General features: G+C 40.9%; 1 protein-coding gene across 1 annotated transcript; it reads left to right on the top strand.

The window, feature by feature from the left end:
• Positions 1-1,820: 1,820 nt before the first annotated feature.
• Positions 1,821-23,472, top strand: pecam1.L (platelet and endothelial cell adhesion molecule 1 L homeolog). Its single transcript, NM_001095534.1, is given in 15 exon segments — positions 1,821-1,987; positions 2,077-2,103; positions 3,411-3,710; positions 6,270-6,575; positions 9,052-9,324; positions 9,651-9,914; positions 12,252-12,542; positions 13,981-14,271; positions 15,211-15,318; positions 16,640-16,667; positions 16,763-16,839; positions 17,033-17,095; positions 17,516-17,584; positions 21,040-21,062; positions 22,436-23,472. Coding segments are annotated over 15 exon segments (2,184 nt in total). The 5' UTR covers positions 1,821-1,953; the 3' UTR covers positions 22,466-23,472.
• The last annotated feature ends 1,919 nt before the right edge of the window (positions 23,473-25,391 follow it).

Genomic DNA, 25,391 nt, shown 5'->3' with positions numbered 1-25,391 from the left:
CTGACTCCATCAATTTCCTTCTTATTCATCCCAAAGGACAGTGCTTGTCTGTATCCATATCTTTGACAGCTAAATGATTACATCCTTAAAGGGCCCTTTCCTTTTCCTGAGTTCTTAGAATGTATCATGTACCACACAGGAACTGGCAGCTGCTTGTTTCATTCTGCAGGGTGGGGACAGGCCGTCCATTGGCCTGCAATTGCTACAAAGGAAATTTTACAAGTATCCAATATTTATATAGAACCAATGTATTACACAGAGCTTTACTGAAAAGGTCTCTCAGTCCCTGTCCAGAAAAGCCTTTGATCTGTCAGGGTCAGTTTCATCAGTAGCCAATCGAATTACCAGTACACTTTTGAACTCTGAGAGAAAATCTACTGTAATCCAGACAAAATCCATGTAGATATTGCCCTCATCACAGCTGTACTCAACATCACACACCAGGTGTACCCCGACTTTGCTGTTGCGGGGAAGCACATTTAGTAAAGTTAAGGCATCAGATTATTCCGCCTCTACATTAGGCCCATGGCTTCAAGCATTATTCCTAACAGCAGAAAAGTGAATGTCGGCTGCTTGTCATCTGCTCAAAAACATGTAATTTCAATATATGTTTGTGAAAACGATTTCACAGTTTAGGGACCCCTTTACTCATTGTGTACACCATTGTTTAAAAATTTGAATGGGAAATATGCAGAAGGGTGAGTTAATGGAGTTGTTTCTGGGATCAACTGATCATCAACATAAAAACATATGATGTACACTTTGGGCATCCCTGCCTCACTCATAATATACAGACTCCATTCGGTTTGAAATACAGCCACCCCCCCCCCCCCACACACACACACACACACAGAAAATATGTACTCCATGCAGACAGAGCATCCATTACTGGGTAAATGGAGTGGAGAGGATAATCTGGTAATAGAATCTCATTGTGGCCTCTGTCTTGCCAAGAGAGCCTACAAGCTTGCACGGGATGTTAATAAATGCTTTCCAGCACATTAGGTACCTTTACTTTCTCATCGAAATGTATAAGAGATATAAAAACCCCTCTGGACACCAATTAAAATGATAAACAGTTGACACCTGACCTAAAGGAAACATTCGAGTTTGTATTATAAAGTACCCCCCCCCCCAGAGCATGTCTGTTTATGGCATATGAGCTAGCACTCACCACATCATTAGTCCTAGTCAAACTTACTACAGGCCAGTTAGATCCTGGTGTTTCCAGTTACATGAAGCCGGTAAATTTGTAGGAGCCATCAAGTACAATCACATGCAGACTAATTATATTTGATTAACTAGCCTAAAATTGGTTCATAATTGACCATCCTTATTCCTTATTTGCCATCATATTCAGGATCTGTGTGCAAAGAAAACTGAGTGCTGAAAACTGATAAATCCGTAATAAAAACTTTAAAGTTCATAAATCAGGTCAGATAAAGAGGGATGGGTAAAGACTGAATCTCCCTCAACGCCATATTAACTGACTGCTAATTATATGAAGTGGTTGGCTGGTGTAGTGCCCTTTGGAAAAAGGGTGTAACTAGCACACTAGCTCTGGCATCCCAAGGGTTATAAAATAACTATTTCCCTGCTATGGGAACTGGATGTTCTTGCTAATAAGGCTCACAATTAACGTTCATACCATCAGCAATAATGATACCATGCCATTGTTTTTGGATACATCTTAAGGAACGAGGCAGGAAGAGCGAGATCAGGAAAAGTGTAATTTCCACAATTTCCTGAGCAGTCAACCTGCTACAATAGATATTAGTGGATTGTTTGGAACTTCTATTTGGGAGCTGGGGAAATGATTACCTAACTCCACCGACTGCTGTGCTCATAGGCGCTCTTACAAACATTAGGGGGGCTTTAATTTCTCTGTTGTACCCTAGACTCTCTGACTAGATCAGACTTTTCTTCTTTTTTAGTTTGTATTCCCATGCCGAGATGAATTTATCTTTATTTTTCCTCTCTTTAGGGTGTAAGTATCATATCAGTTTATTGTTGCCTCTCGAAATTCCCCTTGTTACTGAAAAACCTTAAATATAACTGTTTTTTTCTTGTTTGCAGGGAGGATATTGTATGCACAGGACACAAGTAAGTACCATATATCTGCCATGTTATTCTGTGTGCTAGCATGTTGCCTTAGTGTGTTGTTGAACTAATTAATAGCTCATCTACCTGTCAGAGATATCAACTTACCCTGTATCATTAGGAGATAACGATCCATTCATGACACACAGACTCACCCCGTGTCATTAAGGATAAAGATTGACTCGTGGCACAGATATACCATCTAACCCCATTTCATTCAGGGATAATGATCCAGTCCTGACAAAGAGATAAAAACTAACCCTGTGTCATTAGAAATAATGCTCCAGTCCTGGCACAGAGATACCAACTAACCACATGTTATTAGGGGATAATTATCCAGTCCTGGCAAAAATATACCAACTAACCTCATGTCATTAAGGGATAATGATCCACTCCCAGCACAGAGATACTAGCTCTCCCATGTATTAAAGGAAAATGACCCAGTCCTGGCACAGATATACCAACTAACCCTGTGTCATTTGGGGCATAAAAAATTCTTATTTGCTTTAAAAGACAAGTCAACCCCAAAACAACAATTTTCCTATAACTTTGAACAACTTTCCAATATACAGTTATTAAACATTTTCAGTGCTGTTAAAGTTATTTGGAAACACAATTGCTATTGAAAGTGGGTGTGGTTGGGCAGCATGCCGCCCCCTAAAATCCTGCCACCCTAGGCTTACAAATCAATGTTTCCATCAGTCCCTGCACCTGGGGAGCTTACAATTTAAGTGTCCTTAAAATTCAAACACACAATAGGGGCAGTTTTACCAGCATTACACCATGTAATAAAATATTTAGCAACAATAGTATTTATTTTCAAAGAACTAAAAATACTGATTTACTATGATTAAGTGCCCTCTTTGGCACAAAACGCGTATTGCTTTTTTTATTGATTATGTACAGAATATAAATAAAGTAGAATGTTTTTAACTAAAATATAGCTGTTTTTTTACAATTACTCCTGCAGTCTGGAAGTTCCAGCGTGCTTTTTTTGTGTGTGATTCCAGCAGGAACAGTCCCCTATGTTTGCTCATAGCCTATGGCAGCATAGGTAATATTCTACTTAGGAACATTAAGGGTATAGTGTGCTAATTAGGGGGGCAATTTCGATAAATGTTCTTCAGCTGTTTTTGTATTTTTTTTTTTAATGTTTTACAAGCCGAACTCTCTTTAGGGATTGCAGCCTGATCATTCTTATCATCCATATCAGATGCGTGATGTCTCTGTTGCCATTTGTACAATTACTACACAATTAGTACACTTTAATCATGTTATCCTCTGATTATTAATCTTTCCTTCACATTTAGTCTTCACAATCAATAATGTCTCGCTAAGTGCAAATCCATCTGCCACCTTGGAAAATGGAAACAACATGAGTGTGACGTGTTCTGTGGAAATCTCCAAGTTGGAGACAAAATCATTTGAGCTGAACCATCAGTTTTTATTTTTCAAGGATAGCCAGCATGTCTATAACGTCACCTCTAACAGCCGAAGTGCAATTTATAATCTCAGTCCAGCAAGGGTGTACAAATCTGGGACATACTCTTGTGACGTGATTGTGAAAGGCAAAAAGAAGTCCAGTAATAAACTGATCATAGACATTGCAGGTAAGTTGTGCCTAATGAGAACCATGACAATTAAATGATTAATATTTATTATGATTTAATTCTATGTTTGGTTGCATGAACATCCTCTGCCTGAGGCCCACCATGAAAGATTAAGCGAGCACAGGCTGTCTCTGATATTCTCTGCTTACTTCAGTTTCTTGAGTTTGGGTTGCTCTCCTTACTCTGCAGCACTCACTAATGTCAAAATTTGGGCTTTTTCTGTCACACTTGCTGATATCCGAGCTTGGTTTTGTTCTATTTGCAGGGTTTGGACTGCTCTTCTTACTCTGCTGCACTCATTGATTTCAGTGCTTTGGTTTGTCTATTTTCTGGGTTTAGGCTGCTCTCCTTACTCTGCAGCATTCATTGATTTCAAAGTTGGTGTTGTTCTAGTCGCTTGGTTTGAGTTCAAGGCCGTATTTAAAAATGGTGTGCCCCTAGGCCACATCCCCCCGCCCTGCTCTCCCCTCAGCCTGTTTCCGATCTACTCGCACACACCTCTGTCTCCTACCCATTTGAACACCTCCGTGCTACCGACCAACTTGCTCCTGACCTGTTTGCCCCCCCTGCCTGTTCCCGACCTGCTCGCACACCCCCATCCCATACATGTTCGCACACCTCCCTGCCCTGACCCGCTCACACACCACTTGCAACTAGGGTTGCCACCTGGCCAGTAAAAATGATGGTTGATCCCAATTTTATTAGTAGGGAAAAAAGAAAAATATATAGGAAGGCCGGTATTCTTTTCCAGAAAAGGTGGCAACACTACTTGCAACCTGTTCCCCACAGCCCCACCGCTCACCTACTTAGCAGTTGAGCAGGGATTGCCAGAACTGTGGCCCTAGATTGCCAGAACTGGGACTGGGTGGGAGATTTAAACAACTGTCAAAATCTACCGCCCAGTCCACTGTTCAGATGCGGCTAGCGGGTGGAATGCTGCCCCCAGCAATTTGCCTGCCCATAAATTCAGGCCTGTTTGAGCTGCTCTCCTTACTCTGCAGGCACTCACTATTTTCAGAGCTTGGTGTTATGTATTTGCTGGTTTTAGGCTGCTCTCTTTACTCTGTAGCACTCACTGATTTACAATTAGTTTTTTTCTGTTTGCTGGGTTTGGGTTGTTCTCCTTACTCTGTAGGACTCATTGATTTCAGAGCTTGGCTTTTGTCTAATTGCTGGGTTTAAGATCAGAGGTCAATCAATGCTAGCCCTCCATTAATGCAAATGGGTATCAGTCAGGTGATCATTCGTGCCAGAGGCCAGTGGTTCACCTACTCAAGTAATCAAGTATTTTCTCTAAATCTTATATTATTAGTATATTTGTGCCCTGGCTACTCCTACAACTATAGCAGGGTATATCTCTTACCTTGTTATGAGCTAAGGGGGCCCAAACTGAAGGCCAGTTAAGGTAAGATCTGGAGTGATCACCTATGTGTGTCCTGGGTACTCCTGGAACAGTAGCAGGTTGACTGTTTACATATATATAAGCTTGTAATGAGCTAAAGGGACCCAGGCTGAAGGCCAGTTGGGGTGAGATTTGGATGAGTTTTCATTTGTGCCCTGAGTACCCCTGGAACTATAGCAGATGACTGTTACCCCAATGTTTCTATATATCCGTAATCTTGGTATAAGCTAAGGGGACCCAGCCCAAAGACCAGTAAAGGTGAGATTTGGGTGAGTGCTTATTTGTGCCCTGGGTACCCCTGGAACTATAGCAGATGACTGTTACCCCAATGTTTCTATATATCTGTAACATTGTTATGATATATATCTTATGAGTTAAAGGGCAAATTAACAAAATGCTGGGCCTCAAAGGGACTAAAAAGTCTGAAAAACAATGCTATATGTTATATGTAGATGAATTTTATTTGTGGCAGGCAGTGCAAAGGATCAACCCCATACCAGGCTTGTAGAATCAAAGTAAATGCATTTAATTCATTTATTTTATGCAGTTCGTACCACTCATAGTAGCAGCGGGAGAGGATAAACTTTTTATGTCAGCCAGGGCTGAATTATTCACTAGGCACCTGTTACCAGAAACTTTAAAACATGAACAATGTGTATTTACCATATAGGCACTTGAGGGCTTGTGCCTAGGGTGGCTGCTTTAAGGGGCAGCCCTTGGATGCCTATGTAGTAAAAAAAAAACTCTTCCCGTGCTGCCATTATGTGCAGGTGCAGATGGTGCTCAGAGTTCAGATGCCTAGGGCAGCATCTAAATATGTGGTGCTGAACTCAGATGTGATTGGATCCATGATCAGATATCTGATGAGTCCCCCACCTAGGGTTACCACCCTTTCTGGTATGAAAATCCAAACAGAGGGTCATGCCGATGCTTTGCACTGCATATGCCCCAGAATTGATGTAAGCCTGGTATGGGGTAATTTCTTGGCAAAACTAAACTTCAGTTTATCCGCTTCCTAAGCTGTAGTCCCATAGCAGTGCGCCTGGGCCCCCCATTGAACAGGTGAGTGTACCGATCTTAGTTCCATGACACTTATTCTCATGGAGAACATGTTGTATACCGCATGTAAAACTCCCTGCCTTCTTTCTGATTAACAGGGCTGTCAAAACCTACAGTGAGTGTTTCTACCAATTCCACAAAGGAAGGGCAAAGCATAAAAGTGACATGTGAGGCACCAGAGGGGGAGGAGCCGCCCTTCCGCTTCACCTTCTACAAAATCAAGACAAATGTTAATACAAAAGAGGTGATCCCCATGCAAACTACATGGAAAAAATCTGATTCCATTGAAATTCATATAGAGGAGGGAGATAAAATAGTGACGTTTCAGTGTAATGTTGAATTCATGATTATTCCAAAGTCAAAAGTCTCTGATTTCAGTGATGGGAAAATAGTTTCTGTGGAAGGTAAGTTCTTTCAGTGGTCCTTTTCACTGTGCCTTTAAGTGTTTCAGTCCTTATAAGTGACACCTGCAACTTTGCAGGCTTTCAGTTAAATGGGCCCGAATATCATGGTGTATTTTTGCCTTTTGCATGCCCTTACATAAGTGAACCATAAAAGTACAAGTGTCCTTTTGCTGAGTATTAGGGTTTTTTTTTTTTTACTGCAGCATTTTTTTTTGTATTTTACATGTGCTCAGACACACAGAGTTTTTTACATTTACCTGTGCTCAGATAGATGCTTTAAGAAGTATTTTGCGATTTGTATAATGTTACTGCACATGAGTTAATACGATTTTAAGCCAAGCACCACTCTGCACACACAAATGACTATTACAAAATTAGCAGAAACACTGGTCTGAGGAAAAATAAAGGGCAACTAATAAGCAATTACCCCAAATCTCACCACCATGCCTCTCAGCCTTATGGTCCTTTAAACCTTTCTTTTACGAGTCCCTAGAATAGCAAACACGCATTCTCCTCAAATCTAATACTTTTTGGCCTTCAGACTTGGCAGATAAGCACTAAGGGGCAGATTTACTCAAGGACGAAGTGGCTAACACTAGCGTCAATTTGCTATCGTTACCGAGAGCAGGGACATCGCCAATTTACTAACAGGCGCAGGCGTCACTTCGTCAGACGACAATTCACTCTGGCAAATGGATGTTACTCTGCAATTCAATGAAATGCGGATTTTTCTGAACGTTACCTCTTCTTAAATACAGGTATGGGACCTGTTAGCCAGAATATTAGGGACCTGGGTTTTTTTGGATAAGGGATCTTTCAGTAGTTTGGATCATCATACCTTAAGTCTACTAGAAAATCACATAAACATTAAATAAACATAAACATTAAATAAAACCAATATGTTATGCTTCCAATAAGGTTTAATTATATCTAAGTTTGGATCAAGTACAGGGTACAGTTTTATTATTACAGAGAAAAATCATTTTAAAAAATTTGGATTATTTGGATAAAATGGAGTCAATTGTACTTTATTACTTTATTAGCAAATTCTTTAAAACATCATATAGATCAACGTTTTGGTCCTGGCCTAGGACCATTATCAAGATTCTTCTGCAATACCCGAGTGAACATGAAGATATGGTGGTGTGCATACGACAAATAGGAATGAAACTATATGTATATAAGTTGGGTACATAGCAAAACAAGAAACCTGTGGCACAGCTGATGTTGTTCGGTACATCTCCCCCACCCAAGCTGCATCATTTGTACTGCAAGTATCTCCTCCATTTGCCAGCACCATCACATTTTCCTAAAATAAATAGCAATTTTTTTCTTGTCGGCTATTTTCCCTCACATACATGTTCAGTGACATTTACATCTGTAGGCAGCACATGTGCGTTGTAAAGTTTATGCAGTGTAGAATGCAGTCATACACTGGCAGAACTTACATTGACAAAAAGTCCTGCTTGTACTGAGCACTGTAATGGTTAAAGGGGAAAAATAAAAATTTAATATAAGCTTCCTCATACTGAAATACGAATACATCTTCTAGGCAAAATGAGCCCCCCCCCCATTAGATATATTGGATCATTCATCTGACACCTAACTCCTGAATGATGACAGAATACAGATGCCGTGAGAGGAATAGTGAAGATAGCCCAGTAGCCAACAGCCAAAGTAAATTCTTGAGGGAGGGGCCTGAGTGGGTAAGAGGAGGAAAAGGAATAAGTAATTAAGTGGGTGCTGCAACCTTACTATTAAGCTTTGAACAATCAGAGTGGCAGGTATTTAAAAATTTCAAAGAGGCTGTTCACAGATTACATTTCCTTGTCATGGGTTTATATACCCTTTAAAGGGATATTATGCTGATCAAAAAACAGCAAATCAAATCATATTGTCGGCTATGCAGGGAAAGTACTAGCTTCAGAGAGAGGGAGGTTATACTGTTTTTTTATAGGTCACTGGTGAGACCTTACCTTGAATATTGTTTCCCCGTTTGAAGGCATAGGCTAATGCCAGACAGGGCTGAAATCAGCTTGCTTAAATCCGCATGCCAAGAATCAGCCCCTACGCTGGCATTAGCCTTCTGTGCTGTGTCGGCCCGGATGCAGGCACATGCATCATATTTCGGTGTGAGAGTGCAAACTCTCTTGTTTCTTGCTGAAATCCACTGCATGTGCCTGCACCCAAGCCGACACAATTGTTTCAAGTGCAAGAAGGACAGGAGGCTAATGCCAGCGTAGGGGCTGATTCTCTGCCTGTGTATTTTAGCAGGCTAATTATCAGCCCCGTCTGTCATGAGTTTAGGCTGCAGAGAGCTGAGTATCAAAGGAGCAACTCGGATATTGTATGGCATAAAATAGAATGTAAGGGAACTCTGGGAAAAGAGAAAGTACTACCTGACACCCAATGTGTTGTTATCGCTCTGCTAAATAGGATTGTTTTGGGCTAACTTTGTTATGACTCTTTACTGCAGAACAGTTTTCAACTCCAAGGATTGAAGTTTTGCCATCAGTCAATTTTACTGAAGGGGAAAACATAACGGTTAAGTGCTCAATCCAGACATCATCCACTGTTTCTGGAAAGGTGGAACTTTTTATTCAGAAGGGCACATTTATTTTAAATAGCTCCACAACAGATACTGTATCATATGTCCAACTGGCTACAAATAACCATACTGGCCAATACATCTGCAAGGCAGAATATGAGCAGACATCCAAAGCCAACAGCGCCAACGTCATTGTGAAAGGTGAGTGTGGGAGAGTCAGCAGGTGCATGAAATTGCTACTTTATAAACATTGAGCCAAGAAAATAAATCATAGCCACTTGATCAGAACTAAGAATCTGTAGATTTTGGCAAATGCCAGAGTGGCTGCTATCAATGCCATAGACAGTTCCTATTTGTTGAGCCTGTGGGGGGGGGGGTTATTTGGGCCTCTCTGTACCTGTAATGCCACGTCCTATTATGAATCTCAGTTCAGATCTGAAAACCTCCTTTCTAGCAGTCCTTTTGTTCTGTATCATTCACCTTGCTTTCCAAGGCTAACAACCACACATTATATTGCCTGTTTGCAGAGCTCTTTAAAACACCTCAGCTTGTTTCAAATGTTAAGAACTCCATTATCAATAAAGGTGCGATGTTGACTCTAAATTGCAAAGTTCCTGGGATGCCACCCCCATCAAACCATACCTTCTACCAGCTAAAGGATGGCAAAATCTACAGCAAATTGCAGAGACTCACCAAACTTGTAAGTGAAACCGACAGCGCCATTTATAGCTGTATGGTCACAGCATCCAGCATCACTAAAAATAGTGATCCCCTGAACATCCGTGTCTATGGTGAGTATTAAACTGCATTATAACAAATTAAATTAGGCAAGTGGAATGCAGATAATTACTTCGAAATGAATCTTATGTAGTCTGCTGAAGCCATTTTATTCTTCATTGTCTCCTAAATAGAGTGAAACCTTAATTTATAGCACAATCCCATACATGTGATTTAGCTATGCAAGTGTTTAAGTTAAAATAACATTTTAGTGTAATTATTACAGAGTTGACATGCATTAACAATAATGATTTAGTTAATACACAGTTCTAGGTGCTCACACAAAATACTTACCTTGCCTGCACCAAGGCCTAGGTTTGCACTTGCTTAAGTCAATTTGTTACTTGTTTTTATATGTGAGCCTTTGCCTGGAGGCAAAACAATAGTTAAACTCTAGTTTATATGCTTAAAGGATAAGAAAACCTTTAAAATAAGTGAATGTAAAATTGATGATGCTGCTATTCTAAGTTATACAGGGTAAAGTAATAATCTGCAAATTGGTCACGAATTTCTTTAGGGTTAATAACTGGCTTGCCTTCTGGGCTTATAATTTTGTGCTATTGATCGATTGATTTTTTTTTGCCCTGTGAAGTCCCCACTGGCCCCCCTCCGTTGGCCCCCCTCCCTGCCCCCCCTGCACAGTTTTACCCTAGAGTTCTGTCCCCTCTTGAAATAGTGACCACACATGCAGAGTGAGCGCAGCGGAGCTCACGGGTGCCATATTCTTCTCTTTGGTAATCTTCGTGAAGTGAGCGGTGTAATGGAGCAATCTTCCAGTTCGCAATAACTGCGCATGCACTGAAAGAGATGGAAATTGCCGAAGGGGAGGAAGAAGACACGAAGATTACCAAAGAGAAGAAGATGGTGCTTGTGAGCTCCGCTGCGCTCACTCTGCATGTGTGGTCACTATTTCAAGAGGTGACAGAACTCTGGGGTAAAGGTGGCCATAGATGCAAAGATCCGCTCATTTGGCAACATCGCCAAACGAGCGGATCTTTCCCCTGATATGTCATTAACGAGTATGGCTATATCGGGGGTAATCTGATTGTTCGTCCGTATGGCCGAACAATCCGATTACGATGTGCCATGGGCTCTGGCGGGCTCTGGCTTGTTGCCCTTAATGTATCTGAAAAACTTCAGTCTGCATAGTTACTGATATGAGAGAGTGGTCTGACCAGGTGGCTACTCCTATCTCTGATTTCTGAATTGCCTGGAGTAGGTGTCGGTCTGTAAAAAAAAAAAGTAATCTATGCAGGAATTTTTAAGGTGTGGGTGGGAGAAAAAATTGTAAACCCTTTCCGTTCCATGTTGTTTTTGCCAAACATCATAGAGGGCCCAGTTTGCCAAATGTCTTTGAAGTGTTTAGGGCAGTTTCTTGGGTATATTTGGGTTCTTGAGAAGTTTTAGTGTCAATCCTGTGTTGCAGTGGGCTGTTAAAATCTCCCCCTACGAATACTTGGTGATTGTGTATAGTTGGCCATGTATTTTGACATTGAGAATAATGTATCTGCCTGCCAGGTCTGCATAGTGATTGTTTACTTGATGCAGTACCTTCTTATTAATCCATATAGCTACTCTGTTTGAAGGCATATAGCTGGGTCGGGAACTGGATTTGATTTATTTTAGTAGGCTTTTGAACTGTCAAGTATGTTTCTTGCAACAGGATAATGTCTATAATTTGCGGTTTTTGCTCTCTTTTGTGGGCTATTTAAGCCACATTTTGTGAGACTACTTGATACACATTGTAGTGTGAGGTGGTGTTGGTGGATTGGTTCAGACTCATCCTTCATTAGTTCTGGAGTTAGGTACAGCTTGTCTGAATGGCTTTGATTGTGTTCGATGTTTGGAGCGAGTTGTCTTCTTTGTTGCCTTGAGGTGAAGACCTTGCTGCATTGTAGGAGAGAGAGAGAACAGAATGGAAAGACGGTGCTATTCTAAGCACTTTTGCATTGTACATTCATTATTTATTTATTTTTAATTACAAGATATTAAAGCATGTTCTTCTGGTTAGGAAAGATCTGAGAAAGGTTTCTATTTTTTTCCGTAACCAAAAGAACATCAGACCAGCCCTCTTTCTTTCTTCTGACAACTTCCTTGACTACTTGACCAGCAGGGGACACTGTTGTAACAAAATTCATTCATGTTAACAGTACATGTATCCTTTCATATCTTGGCATTAAAAAAAAAAAAAATAACGAATGTACATTGCAAAAGTGCTTAGAATAGCACTCACAACAATTTAACGTTCACTTATTTTAAAGGGCTACTTATCCTTTAGGATTTAAAAAGATGTGACATTTGTACTTGAGAATAGTATTTGATCACTGAGCCATGTCTTGGGTTTATTGCAGCCCCTGTTTCCAAACCAGTTCTGACCCATCGTAACCAGAGTATCAGCATGGCGGTGCAGGGCAGCACTATTGATCTCAGGTGCAAGTGTGACAAGGGAACTCTGCCTATAACCTATTCCTTACTGAAAGACTCAAAGGTTCTGCAAACCGCTACTGCAACACAGGACAAAGCAGCCGTGTTTCAACTCTTTATAAGTGAGCAGCAGAATTCTGGGCAATATCAGTGCAGAGCTTATAACTTGTATGATGGACCCGCTATGTACAGCAACATCGTCAGCATCACTGTCATACGTAAGTTTCCCTCCAGTATGGACATTGTGCTTTGTGAACACACATTTAAACATGCTGAGCTACAGGCCAACCCAACAGAAATTATTCCTATGCTGCTCTGTGGGATAACTGACATTAAAGAGAGTGACAGTGGGAGGCCATCCTTTTGTAAGTATTTCCACAGTAATATGTGTCATAGGTTCACATAGTAAGTTTGGTTGAAAAAATACACACGTCCATCAAGTTCAATTGTATTTAACATGCCTAACTGCAAGTTGATCCAGAGGAAGGCAAAAAATATTTTACATTTGCCTCAGAGGGGGAAAAATTCCTTCCTGACTCCAAGATGGCAGATTAGTCCCTGGATCAACTTGTACTATGAGCTATCTTCCATAACCCTGTATTACCTCACTTACTAAAAAGCACAATGCTACAAGGTATGGCTGAGTTTACACTTAGGGGTTTATTTATTAAAATCTGAATGTTAAAATCTCAAAAAAACTAGAAAACTCAAATCTTTTATGATTTATTATACCACAATGCTGCAAAAAGCATGAATCCAAAAATCCGCCATCTCAGACCTTTTCGAGGTTTGCATTGGGTTTAGCCCAAAAATCTAACTTTTTCAGGGTTTTGGGCAGAAACTCAAAAAACGATTCGGGAAAAAAGCCTGAAAAATTAGAGCAATTCAGGAAAAAACAACATGAGAAAAGAATTAGAGTGTGTGCTGCCACAAGAAAAAATTTATAATGTAAATGGTACCACTCTAATAAACCAAAAAATTTCGTTGTTAAGTAAATAGCAAGGAGATCCACTCACAGTTCACCTCAGTCCCAAGGTGCAAAATTCAAGACACTGAATCCAAAAGGAAGAATGTGAGGATCTCCAATAATCAAGAGCTAAATATTTTTTTTAAAAAAAGTAGAAAATTTTTTAGGACATAAAACCTAACGCGTTTCGTGCCTGATGGGGCACTTACTCATAGGCTGAGTAAGCCTATGAGTAAGTGCCCCATTAGCCTATGAGTAAGTGCCCCATCAGGCACGAAACGCGTTAGGTTTTATGTCCTAATAGATTTTCTACTTTTTTTAAAAAAATATTTAGCTCTTGATTATTGGAGATCGTCACATTCTTCCTTTTGGATTCAGTGTCTTCAATTCAGGAAAAAGCCTGAAAAATTTGAGCAATTTGGGTTTACGCTTGATTTTATTAAGCTTTTTTTATTAATAGATAAGCTAAAATCGGCAATGGGAGTTTGGTCTTGTTTTATTTTAATGAAATATGAGATAAATCTGGATTTTAGTAAATAAACCCCTGTGTGTGGCTGTTGGAGGGAACAGGGGAAGTTGCTCTAGGGCAAATTCTGCAGGTTGCGTATGTATTTTTTTATTAACTGATGAAATTTAGCTATAAGGCCAGTGTCTCTGCTTAGATCCTAGCTCTTTGCTGTTTCTCGTAGGTCCTATCAAGGAGGTCACACTAATGGCTGTCTCAGCCCAGTCGGGCATGGTGGAAGAAGGCAAAGACCTTTACCTGGAGTGTGCAGTTACAAGTGGGAGTTTGCCCATCGACTTCCACTTCTTTGTTAAAAAAGGAAAGGAAATTCTCTTCCACAACTCAACGGCTAATTCCTCATTCACCGTTTCTACACACATTGAGTCTTTCAGCGCCCATGATGATGGCAGCTACTTCTGTAGAGCCACCAACGGAGCCCATCAGACTGTGGACAGTGAGCATATATATGTAAAAGGTACAGTTGTATTCTTCTCCCCATGTGTTGGACCATGTAGTCATGAGTTCTAGTTTTTCTAAGCTATCCATCCACCCTGGTGTTAAGTTTTTATGATGGTGTAGGAGTAGGGACTAAACTACATGGAAATTTTTAATTTGAGATTTTATCTGATCCACAAAATCTTGTCATTCAACAGCACAATATTTTGTAGGATCCTACACATCCTGATCCCCACAGCAGTAATGCAAGTCAGATCAGATAAAGTCAGACGGTTTGTTTTGTTCATGCATCTACATGCAACATTCAATGTATTTCAGTGAGAAGAAAAATTCTGTCAGACACCATCAGATTTATCTCGCTCCCTTCTGGCAAGTGTGTTGTGTCAGATGGCAAAGTTTCCATATAGTTTTTCTATCAGCCCTGTTATTTTTTAACCCTTGCAACTACATCCAACTTGAAGGATACAATCTGTTGATCCAACACCGTCCCTACAAAATCTCCTGTTGTAGTTTAGTTCTAAGGGTTACGTTTCAGGTGATTTTGGCCATATCCCTGGAAAACCTTTGTGCAGTTATTATAATGCTAATGAATCATAGTGCCCCCAGAATACACCATAGTACATGGACTCTTACTAAGTGACCCTTGTATTTCCCCTTGGGTGTATTGTTACAGGATCGGTTACGGCAGCACCACATAGTATACTGGTAAATGCCCTTTATATAACTGGGCAGAGCATGACATTTATCTCTGTCAATGGGATGCAAATCTGGCACTTTACACTTAGTTGTACAACACATCCATTTACCTTGAATAGCATTATATATCTTATACATACATAATTTAATCCTAATAATAAATGTATGTAAAGAACAGTCTGAACTAAATGACAATCCATGGATTGTGGTGGAATTGTCCATGTTGCCCTGCCTGATACACTGTCCTGCTTCCCTCTTGCAGCTGTTCTCGCTACCTGGAAGAAGGGGCTCATTGTCACTTTTGTTGTGTTGATTCTTGTGGCTGCAATGGCCATTTGCTACTATTTCTGCATGGAAACAAAGAAAAAAGGTAACATGTTGGAGGTTTTTATACCTCGAATGAACCCGAAACTCGAATGGTATCTTATTCTGCGAGTCCTGAAACCCGAAAACTTGAGTTGATCGAGTTTTTGTTGAAAAAATACTCGAATTGCTCAAATCATTTGAGTTATTGGGCTAAACCCTCAGAGAAATACTCGTCATGCAGGCTAAAATCTTCATATGGTTCAAGGGACCTCTGCCACTGACTCCTACATGATCTCGAACGGTTTTAGATGGTGTATTTTAAGATCCAAGCTATTTCCAGGGTTGGGTATAATAAATTTAGAAAAATTTTAGTTTTTGTTTTTAACCCGAAAATGTGAGTTTTGACCAAAAACATACAACCCGAAAAACTCAAATTTTTGTGGGAAACACAACTCAAACCTTAATAAATCTGCCCCAAGTGACCAGAATGTGAACACTTTGATCATGTGAGTAAGCTCCATCACAAGAAGCCCAGTTTCACTTACCTGAGTGTGAGATTTTTAGCACAGCCCATTCTCTAAGGTGGGGTCCCCAACCTCTTTTACCCATGAGCAACATTCAGATTAAAAAAAGGAATTGGGGAGCAATGCAAGCATGAAAAATGTTCCTGGGGTGCCAACTAAGGGCTGTGATTGGCTATTTGGTTGTCCCTATATGGACTGTCAGTCTACAGGAGGCTCATTTGGCATATACCTGTTTTTTAGGCAAACAAAACTCGCCTACAAGCTTGGAATTAAGAAATAATCACCTTCTTTTAGGCCACAGAGAGCAACATTCAAGGGGTAGGAGAGCAACATGTTGCTCATGAGCCACTGGTTGGGGACCACTGCTCTAAGTACACAGGGGCTACCAAACAACACTGTAGGAAGCTACCACTTCTGAATAAAGCTTTGCACCTCCTCGTCTCTGAATTATCTCGAGGGTTTTCTTTCCCTTTAGTAATGTCTGAGTATATTTAATACAAATTATAGTCACAGTCATACAATATTTAACACCTTTTACTGCTTTTTTGTAGTTTGCTCAGAGAAGTAATTCCTAATATACTTTTGTTACTGGTTTCATATAAGTATTCTTCTGTTTTCATATAAATGAGACTTTGCCATGTACAGGAAAATATGGCATCTTCTTGGGTTTGATCTTGTTTAATATGGGCAATCATTTTCAAGTGCTAAAGCTCTGTGACCCTCCTAACCAATGAGGGCCAAAGAACTGGCACCTGGAGCAACATCCATGTTGCTTTGCTCTGTGCAGGGACGGGCTATGTTACTGTGTGTCCCACATAAGGATGTACCTTTATATGACAGTGACCCTTTATTTATTTGTAGGAGGAGAAACAGCTCTGGAGGTGAAGAGGTAAGACTAAATATTCTCATCTTCCAGGTAATATGGCAGGTGCCTCTGCATTTAACTTGCTGATGTCATGTCACCTCTTTTCTCTGATACAAAAGGACAACTAATGAAAACAGTTCCAACAAAGAAAAGTCGTCTGCTGCAGACATCAAACAAGAAGAAGAATCCTGTTTGGGTAAAAGCTCTATCATTCTGTACTGACATTCACTTGCACCATTGTATTAATCTGTATTGCCTTCACCAACCCAAATACCGTGTCCCTATATATTTCTACACCACCGCTCACACAGGGTTAATCTTGTTCTGCATCTAGCTACATTTTCATTTATCTGATCCACTCATCTCTCATTAAATCCTGTTCTGCTTAGTTCCAGGAAACGTCCAATCAGATGATGAAAATCATGTTGATAAATCACCAGAAGGAAACTTGGGTAATAACTTTTATCATCTACTACATTCCCATTGCCACTCACAATGTCCTTGTTAGTGTCATATTTAACAAACTAAATTGGGTTAATAAAAGCAAATTTAGAAACCCTGAAAGTAAGCCTAAGAGTTGCCTGTGTATACCGTGGGAATGTATGCCACTGTGGGGGGGTGGGGGGCTTTATCAGAGCATCATACAATTTTGTCATATCCCTGTCAGTCTGTCCATCATGAAATGCACCATATAGGTCGGTAAATGATGCAAAAGCAGATGAGGAAGCTCTGCATTCCTTCTTCCAGGTCTGTGCTGAAGGCATTAGTACCACTTGGTATTTGTATAATGTGTGAAAAAAGAAAAGGCTATCATTTAACTTGAATGGCAGCAAAAAAAATGTATATTTAGTAACTGGTGTCTCTCTTCTAAGGGAACAATAAAGAGAAGCAAGAGGTGGAGAGCTCAGAGGTAGAGCTGGTGACCCCTAAGCCACATCAAGGTAATGGAACATCAATTACCATGCTTTTTCACATTGTCTGGGTGAGCTCTTAAATCTGCTCATCCATCCCAGGAATACATTACTGAAAAGCTCCATGATTTACAGTAGATGCCATTAACAACATGGGAAACTGGAGCAAATATTTATTTAAAGGGGGGGGGGTTGTTCACCTAAGTTAAGATTTGTGTATGTTATATATACATGTATGTTATAGAATAGGCAAACAGTAGTATGTTTTCAATTGGTCTTCACTCTTTATTTTATTTTTTTATAATTTCTATATTAATTGCCTTGCTTTTCTACATGATTCCAGTTTGCAAATAGCTGTCAGCAGCCAAAAAAGTATTGCTCTGTGAGGCAACAATTTTTTTATTGCTGTTATAATACTAAAAGGTAATTCAAAGGTGAACAGCCCCTTTAATGTCCAGTCTATTTGCTATATGCAGGTGATAGTGCTGTGCCAGCCCCAAAGCCTTTGCTCTATCTGCACTGCTGTCCTTTCGTGCTTAGTCACTGTGGGCATCTGATGCCTGTTCTGTACAATAAATTGTATCTCTCAGTCTGCCACCAGTCCAGCTCCAGAGCATCCCGCCCCTTTTCTGTCTGTTATGTCCATTATATACTAAATTATGTGTTAACAGTTGGGCAAAATGGTGCAGCATAACAAGCCAGATAGTAAAACTTCTTTTCATACATTGCAATAACCATCTCCCACTGAGCAGAATACATCTATAAAGCAGAGATCTTTAATTAATGCCACACAGACAAATCCATTCATATTTCCATGGAAGAAGCCAGCTTGGTCCTTAAATTCTATCTCACATGATCCGCTTCAGATTTTGCATCGTGAAGGGTATTTTCCCAAAAAAAGGGAAACAGTGATTTGGAAATGCTGAGAGTAAGAGAAAGGTGGTGAAACAATACTTTTTCTATTTTTCTATTTCTCTGAGCCCCTTGCCCACAGAGCTTACATGTGGTGCTGTGGTTGCTGAAACAGAGGGTACTTAATTCATTAAAGCAGTATAGACAGCAGTGACTTTCTCCTAGAACCCGTCCATGCAGCTGCATTAGGCTCCCATGCTTACAGAATGCTTTGGATTTCCTTTTGAAGTTTTGGCTTCCTTTCATAAACTTGACATTGTGCAGCCTCGCACGTTGTCTCTTCATAGCCATTCTGATAAGAACTAGGTTCTAGGTACAGCCTCTCCTCACTGGGTGGGTGTCCTATAGTCTTTAGGGATGTTACTTAATGTAGCTTATCAGATACTGTACAATAATCCCACCCTTCAGGCTGTGTTTCAGTGTGCCTGGAATCTGCTGTTTTATGACTCATGTTAGCTTTATTTGTTCCCACAAAATGTTGAATTCACTGGACAAGTTATTCTGTGGCTTAAAATAGAAGGCAAAGTGCAAGAATTGCTACATGAGTTCTGTTCTCCTTATTCATTTTTCATGTAGTTCCTTGACCAGCCCTTTCCCCATTGCTCTGTCCCTAATCTGTGCCTGGAGGTGCAGCTGTAGTAACAATTATATAGGGTGATCCTTCCGTTACTCCCTTTACTGTAGAGCATTTCCACCTCCTGTGTTAGCCATTTAGCTCAATAATAACTCAATTCCTTAGGGACAGAGGATTTTATGTATTACGGCTATTTCCAGTCCCCTTTTTTATAGAAATATCTGGATGGGTGGTAGTCACGTCTATCCCAGGAAGGTATTTTCTCTCCCCAAGCATAAAAGCCCCTGTCCCATTATGAATAAATCTCTGCAAAGCATGGATGGCAGGCCTGGAAAATAAAAGGGGCACAAGGCAGCTTTTCTGAATGTCACAATGCAAATGTCAGGGCTTATTTTTGGAAGCTTTGTGCACTTATTGTTGGAAAGGCCTGTGTGTGTGTGTTTCCTGATGAACAGGAAGAGTGTTTGGTGCAGATAAGGGCAGCATGACCCAAGCCAGCTACACAGTGCAGTCTTGAATTTCATTTTGGGAGATGCCAAACTTGATAACCAGAGAACCAACTGTATATAAACACAATAAGCAATGAATTCTTTCCAAAACACTCTGTGTTTACTTGTATTGCCCTGATAACTGTCTTTGGGCTGTACAGTTGCACTAAAGGGGAGGTGGAACCACTACTTCTCTGTGATTATTCCATCAATGTTTCCTGTAGCCATTTCTGTACCCCAAAGTGTCTGCCTCACATTATAGGAAGAGATATCTAAAGTGAAATGCAAGTCCAACCTGCATGAACATCAGCTCAGCAGTAACTTACAGCTTTTGGGCGAATTGGCCAATGGGCTGGGAACTCTCATGATACAGCACTCCGAGGCAGAAATAAAACACTTTTTCGCTGATTCTGAGTGTGATGTGTTCTGGATTAAATAGTCTCCTTGGCAGTAGGGGCAGGCGCCCCAGGCAACCCGGCCGGCCACTTCGGTCCCCGCCGCAGCAGTGCGCAAAGCACTTTGACTTCAGCACTTTTCACTAAGGTAACCAGGGTTACCAGGTTGGCAGTTTTCCAGCCAAATTGGGCTACTAATTTGAAGCCCAGGTTGGTTTTGAAAGTACAAACTAGCCAAGGAACAGGTTTGGGCTACTTTTTGGGCCTTTGGCTGGTTTGTACTTTGGAAATCAGCCAAAGTTTTTTTCTTGCCCTAATGTGCCAAGTCTCTCAGTGCATGTTGGGTAATGTAGTTTTTGTTTTACAATTTCCCAACTGCTAAGTTTAATGTAAGACTACAATACCCAGCAGGCAATGGGACTGACTTATGTAGAAGTCGAGAGTTACCGGATTCTGGGCTTTTTACTCCAGTCCCCCGTCACTCTTAAGCATTCTTTCCTCAATTTCAGACAATTATGAGGCAAAAATCTGCTGACCACCAAAATGTCTAGAGGTTGAGCTGTTTTTACCAATATTTAATGAAATTGTATATGTATTAGAGTCTTATGGGTCCCCTATACCTCCTGGGCCCCCCTCTGTAGTTATGCCCCTGGTGACGGACAAATCTGTCCCATATTGCTTCATGGAAAAATTTGTGAATTTTCACACATATATTCATTTATATTTTAGACTTTTTTTCACTGCACATATTGTGCTATTTATGGGCTAATTTTGAAGTGCCTCTTGGCTAGTTTTGGCCTGGTTTTGTAGCCGACTTTGAAAATTAGACCTGGCAACCCTGAAGGTAATACTTGCGGGACTTCCGGCCCCGGGGCAGCAGCTTGCATCCAATCCAAGGCTATTGAAATAATCTTTCTCTGTCTCTCTGTATAACAAGCCCTACACTTGTACCCTAGCCTAGGGTATGGACATGAATCCCCATTAGAGTGGAAGGGTCATGTGAATGGAGCTGGTGGTCTGGCAACCTTTTCTGTATAACAAGCATCAGCCCTTGTACCCTAGGGTATGGATATGAATTCGGTGAATAATTGCTAATAATTGTACCTTTATTTGCAGATGGCAGTGAAGGCAACATCCCTGTGAGTATTGCTTCCCAACTATATTGCAAACTCTCTTTTTACTCTGCATTGGGGTGTTATTCCCAAATGGAGGCTTCTGGGTAGAAATTGCCAAGTGTGTCTATAAGGGCAAATGCAGTGTTGTCTGGTACAGGGCATTTCTGCACTGCTGGAACTCCCTCCTGATAAAGTCATTAGGAAGAGGAGTGAGTCATTCTTGGCTACGGGGGCTTCTCATTGTTTAGGTATTTCCTTGAAACTGTTTTCAAAAGGCCATTTTGTCTCACTGAGAACCTGTCAGTTCTAATCCAGGAAGGAACTCCCTCCTATTTCCCACTCAGAGTAACCTAATTCATTTAATTTCATATAAACCTGCAGGTCAGTGTGCGTTGGCTATCATGCACTGCGGTTCCTTTGTTATGGTTTCATCCCCTCTCATCCCAAATATGTTTATTTAATGCTAATGTGGAATTTGGCTGTTTGTGTCTTGTGAGGCTGATGCCGGGCTCATTGTTTGTTTGTCTTGGCTCATCCCTCGAAAAGCAATGGAAGGTCCCCCAGGGTATAATAAGCCTGCTATTATACAATGGGCCATGCTGGGAGGGGATCACTTTATAGATTCCTGCAGCTCCTATCAACAATTTACTTCATGAAACACAATGGGCGAGTCCTTCTAGGTTATGTTCAGGGGCACCATGTTAATTTTTGACCCCACTGCATCATATGATCTAGACATAGTAACATAGTAAGTAAGGTTGAAAAAAGACACATATCCATCAAGTTCAACCTTTTAGTTTTTTGGTTTTTTTATCTGCCTAACTGCCAGTTGATCCAGAGGAAGGCAAAAAAAAAAACATCTGAAGTCTCTCCATTTGCCTCAGATGGGGAAAAATTCCTTCCTGACTACAAAATGGCAATCGGACTAGTCCCTGGATCAACTTGGACTATGAGCTATCTCCCATAATCCTGTATTCCCTCACTTGCTAAAAAGCCATCTAACCCCTTCTTAAAGCTATCGAATGTATCAGCCAGTACAACTGATTCAGGGAGAGAATTCCACATCTTCACTGTAAAAAAACCCCTTCCGAATATTTAGGCAGAACCTCTTTTCTTCTAATCGGAATGGATGACCTAGTGTCAGCTGGAAAGACCTACTGTTAAATAAAGCATTAGAGAGCTTATTATATGATCCCCTTATATATTTATACATAGTTATCAAATCACCCCTTAAGCGCCTCTTCTTCAGCGTGAACATCCCGAATTTGGCCAGTCTAGACAGTGTCCGTTTAGTGACCATATCAACTCCTCCATCTGCTACTGCCCCAGGGCATTTCCATGATCAGTGCTAATCAGACTCAGCATGTCTTATGATGGTTAATTTCCTGTACTTCCAGAGAACAGAAGACTCACCTGTAGATGCCTAAATACTTTGGTGCACTGAATGAAGAGAGACCCTAACAGAGAGAGAGAGAAGCAGAGACTACCATTGCTTTATTGGGGCTTATTTAAGGAACATACCCAGCCAAACCCAAATCATCTCAGCCTCTCTCCTGTGTCGCTCCCATATCATCCAGGCCAAGATCCTCCTGACTCCTCTGCAAATACCCCACAAAAGATTCCATTACAGCTACAGCAGCAGTGGTGCAGTATCAAACACCCCCTACTTATTACTCCCTCCCACATAGTAAACAATGCACGGAAAGCTTCAACATGACAGGCTGCTGGTGCCTTTATCTCAACACCACATGTTTTTACCTCTGTGTTGGAAAAGCAAGTCCTCCCTGCAAGTTTTATTTCAACCTGCCACCAGGAGAAAACCTTCAGTTGGAATGGGGTGCAACAGCTTCCTTGTGTGCCAATTGCTGTGCTATTTATATGTGAACGAGACAAGCACCCTACATGCTACTTGGTGAATTCATGGAGCAGCACTATATGGTAACCTTCATGTTTCTAACAGCCATGTCCCCTGCATTGTGCAGAAGCAGCCATACTGAACATACTTGCCTCAATGTATTAAATGGAACTGAGCTCATTTGTTCATTACCAACTTAACCAAGGTAATATTTATTGGCAGGCATTATTACATCTGTACCTTTAACCGCTTCCCAGCTGCTGTACCGTGAGTATTGTGCATTGTCCAATGTATGCACTGCCACTAGGCAACTAAATGCAGAAAACTTCAAGGCAGTGATCCAGATGCCCCAGCAAAGGGAAGCTGAAAAAAATGCTGCCATAAAGTAGGTTGAGACATTTATACCTTGTAGAGCAGGTAATGGAAACTCCCCTTTCCCTTGTGTGACACTGCTGTAAAGCAATGCTCAGTTCAATTGCTTTCACTGGACTGGCTGATACCATTCATTGCTCCTTCTCTAAAGGGAATGAGTCGTACTGCTTCTGTGCTCAGCTTGTAAATAAACATCTCCCATCTTGAGTTTTTGTGATTGTTGCTTTGTATTGGCATCAACGCACTACACACTGCCTTGTACCTGACAAAAAGGCCAAGACTGACAACGTTATAGTCAATAAAGCCGGGGGGGCAATATGAGCTTAGGGTCTTTGCACCTAATCCAGTTCAGCCTACACAGAATGGAAAGGAATACAGTGCAGGGGGCAAGTCTAAAATTCTTCCTTGCAAAAATATTCAACCAAAAACCTGTAACTCAATGTATGGTTTCCTATAGGAGATCCTAAAAGACACCTTTCGTAAAGGTGGCAGAGAATGAATATGAAATTGTGATTGCTTATGCCCGCTTGATTCAGGGTCTTGTTCAAATTTAACTAGGGGAGAAATAACACCATTAAAGGTATCTATAGGACGGAGGGTGGTGGGTACCCTATTATAGGACCTCAAAATCAGCCATCCAGCTCCCAGCACTTGGCTTACTTATGGGGATAGGCACAAGAAGATTGCCATCTGCTGGCCCAGCAGATTATTGTGGCTCCTAAAAAAAAAAAGCAAATAAATGGCAGGTGCTCTTAGCAGGAAACCATGCAACAGTATTACCAGGCAGATGTAAGATATTATATTAGTAGGTGCTATTCCTTTAAGACATTGTATTAACCCTATTGCCATTCCCTAGGCCTGGCAGGGAGACAGCAGCCATATTGGATGGGAGTAATGATTGAACCGATCTGTTATTATAGAGTCACCCTCTCAATTCCTTGACCTCTTTCTCTGACCAAACACTTAACCCAAACCAGCGCTCTCTGTATGGAGTGTTAGCGACACATTCATGTGACAGACGTGACATGAAGGCCAAACAATGTGCTGCTCCTATGTGGTTAGATGGATGTTATTGTGTTCAGGTCGCTCTTAGCCAAGATGACTTTGGTTTGGGAAGAACATACTGCTTTGTCCTTTTGATAAAAATTGGGCTGATCCCCATTAGTTTAACAATAGCTGCCTCACCCTTGTGTCCCCAAGGTAAGTGACACAGGGGCCTCGGCCAGAAGACTAGGGATAGTGCCAAACACCTCATCCCAACAGGATAGAAAACACTTCTCTCTGTTTATTGTGACCTCAGTTCTCTTTTCCGGTGTAACAGACCCATATGTGAATGGGTTTTGCTGAGCCGGTGTTTGTTCTGCTCATGCCTTAATCAAAAATCCCCTTCATAAAGCCATAACACACAGTTCATGTTGTTTATTCCTGTTCCCTACACGCACAGTGCAGCAAAAGTCAATGATCCATGTTATTTTTCTGTCTTCAAAGCGAAAACTCTAATTACACTTTATTGCCCAACAAACAAGGGTTTACAGAGTACAATGGGATTAGAGGACCCTACACAAAAGAGTTTAAAAACTAAAGGGTTAGGGTACAATTGAGACACAGGGATTTTAAAAACAAATTTGTGATTTATATTATGACTGATTAATTAAGATTCATTAAATAAGCTTCCCTAAGTAGGTGGGTCTTTAGGGAGCATTTGGAAGGAAGGAGTCTGACAGCTGGAGGCAGAGGGTTCCAGAGAAAAGTAGAAGCCAGAGAGAAGTCTTGTAGACGAGAATGGGCAGAAGTGATGAGAGGAGAAGGGAGGCGAAGGTCAGAAGCAGAGCGAAGGTAGAGAAGAGTGTATTTTGAGACCAGAGATGATATATAGGGAGGGGCTTAATTGTTAAGGGCCTTGAATGTATTAGTAATTTGATTCTAGAGGAGATTGGAAGCCAGGGAAGGGATATGCATAGGGAGCAACTGATGAGATAGAGCGGTGAGATAGATGAATGAGTCTAGCAGCAGCATTTAGAACAGATTGGATTTGTGAAAGGTGACTTGTTGGAATACCTACAAGAAGTAGGTTGCAGTAGTCAAGGTGGGAGATGATAAGAAACTGGATAAGTGTTTTGGTTGTA

This window comes from Xenopus laevis, chromosome 9_10L, assembly GCF_017654675.1.
Source record: "Xenopus laevis strain J_2021 chromosome 9_10L, Xenopus_laevis_v10.1, whole genome shotgun sequence".
Taxonomy (NCBI): domain Eukaryota; kingdom Metazoa; phylum Chordata; class Amphibia; order Anura; family Pipidae; genus Xenopus; species Xenopus laevis.
This window is presented reverse-complemented; position numbering and strand designations above follow the sequence as displayed.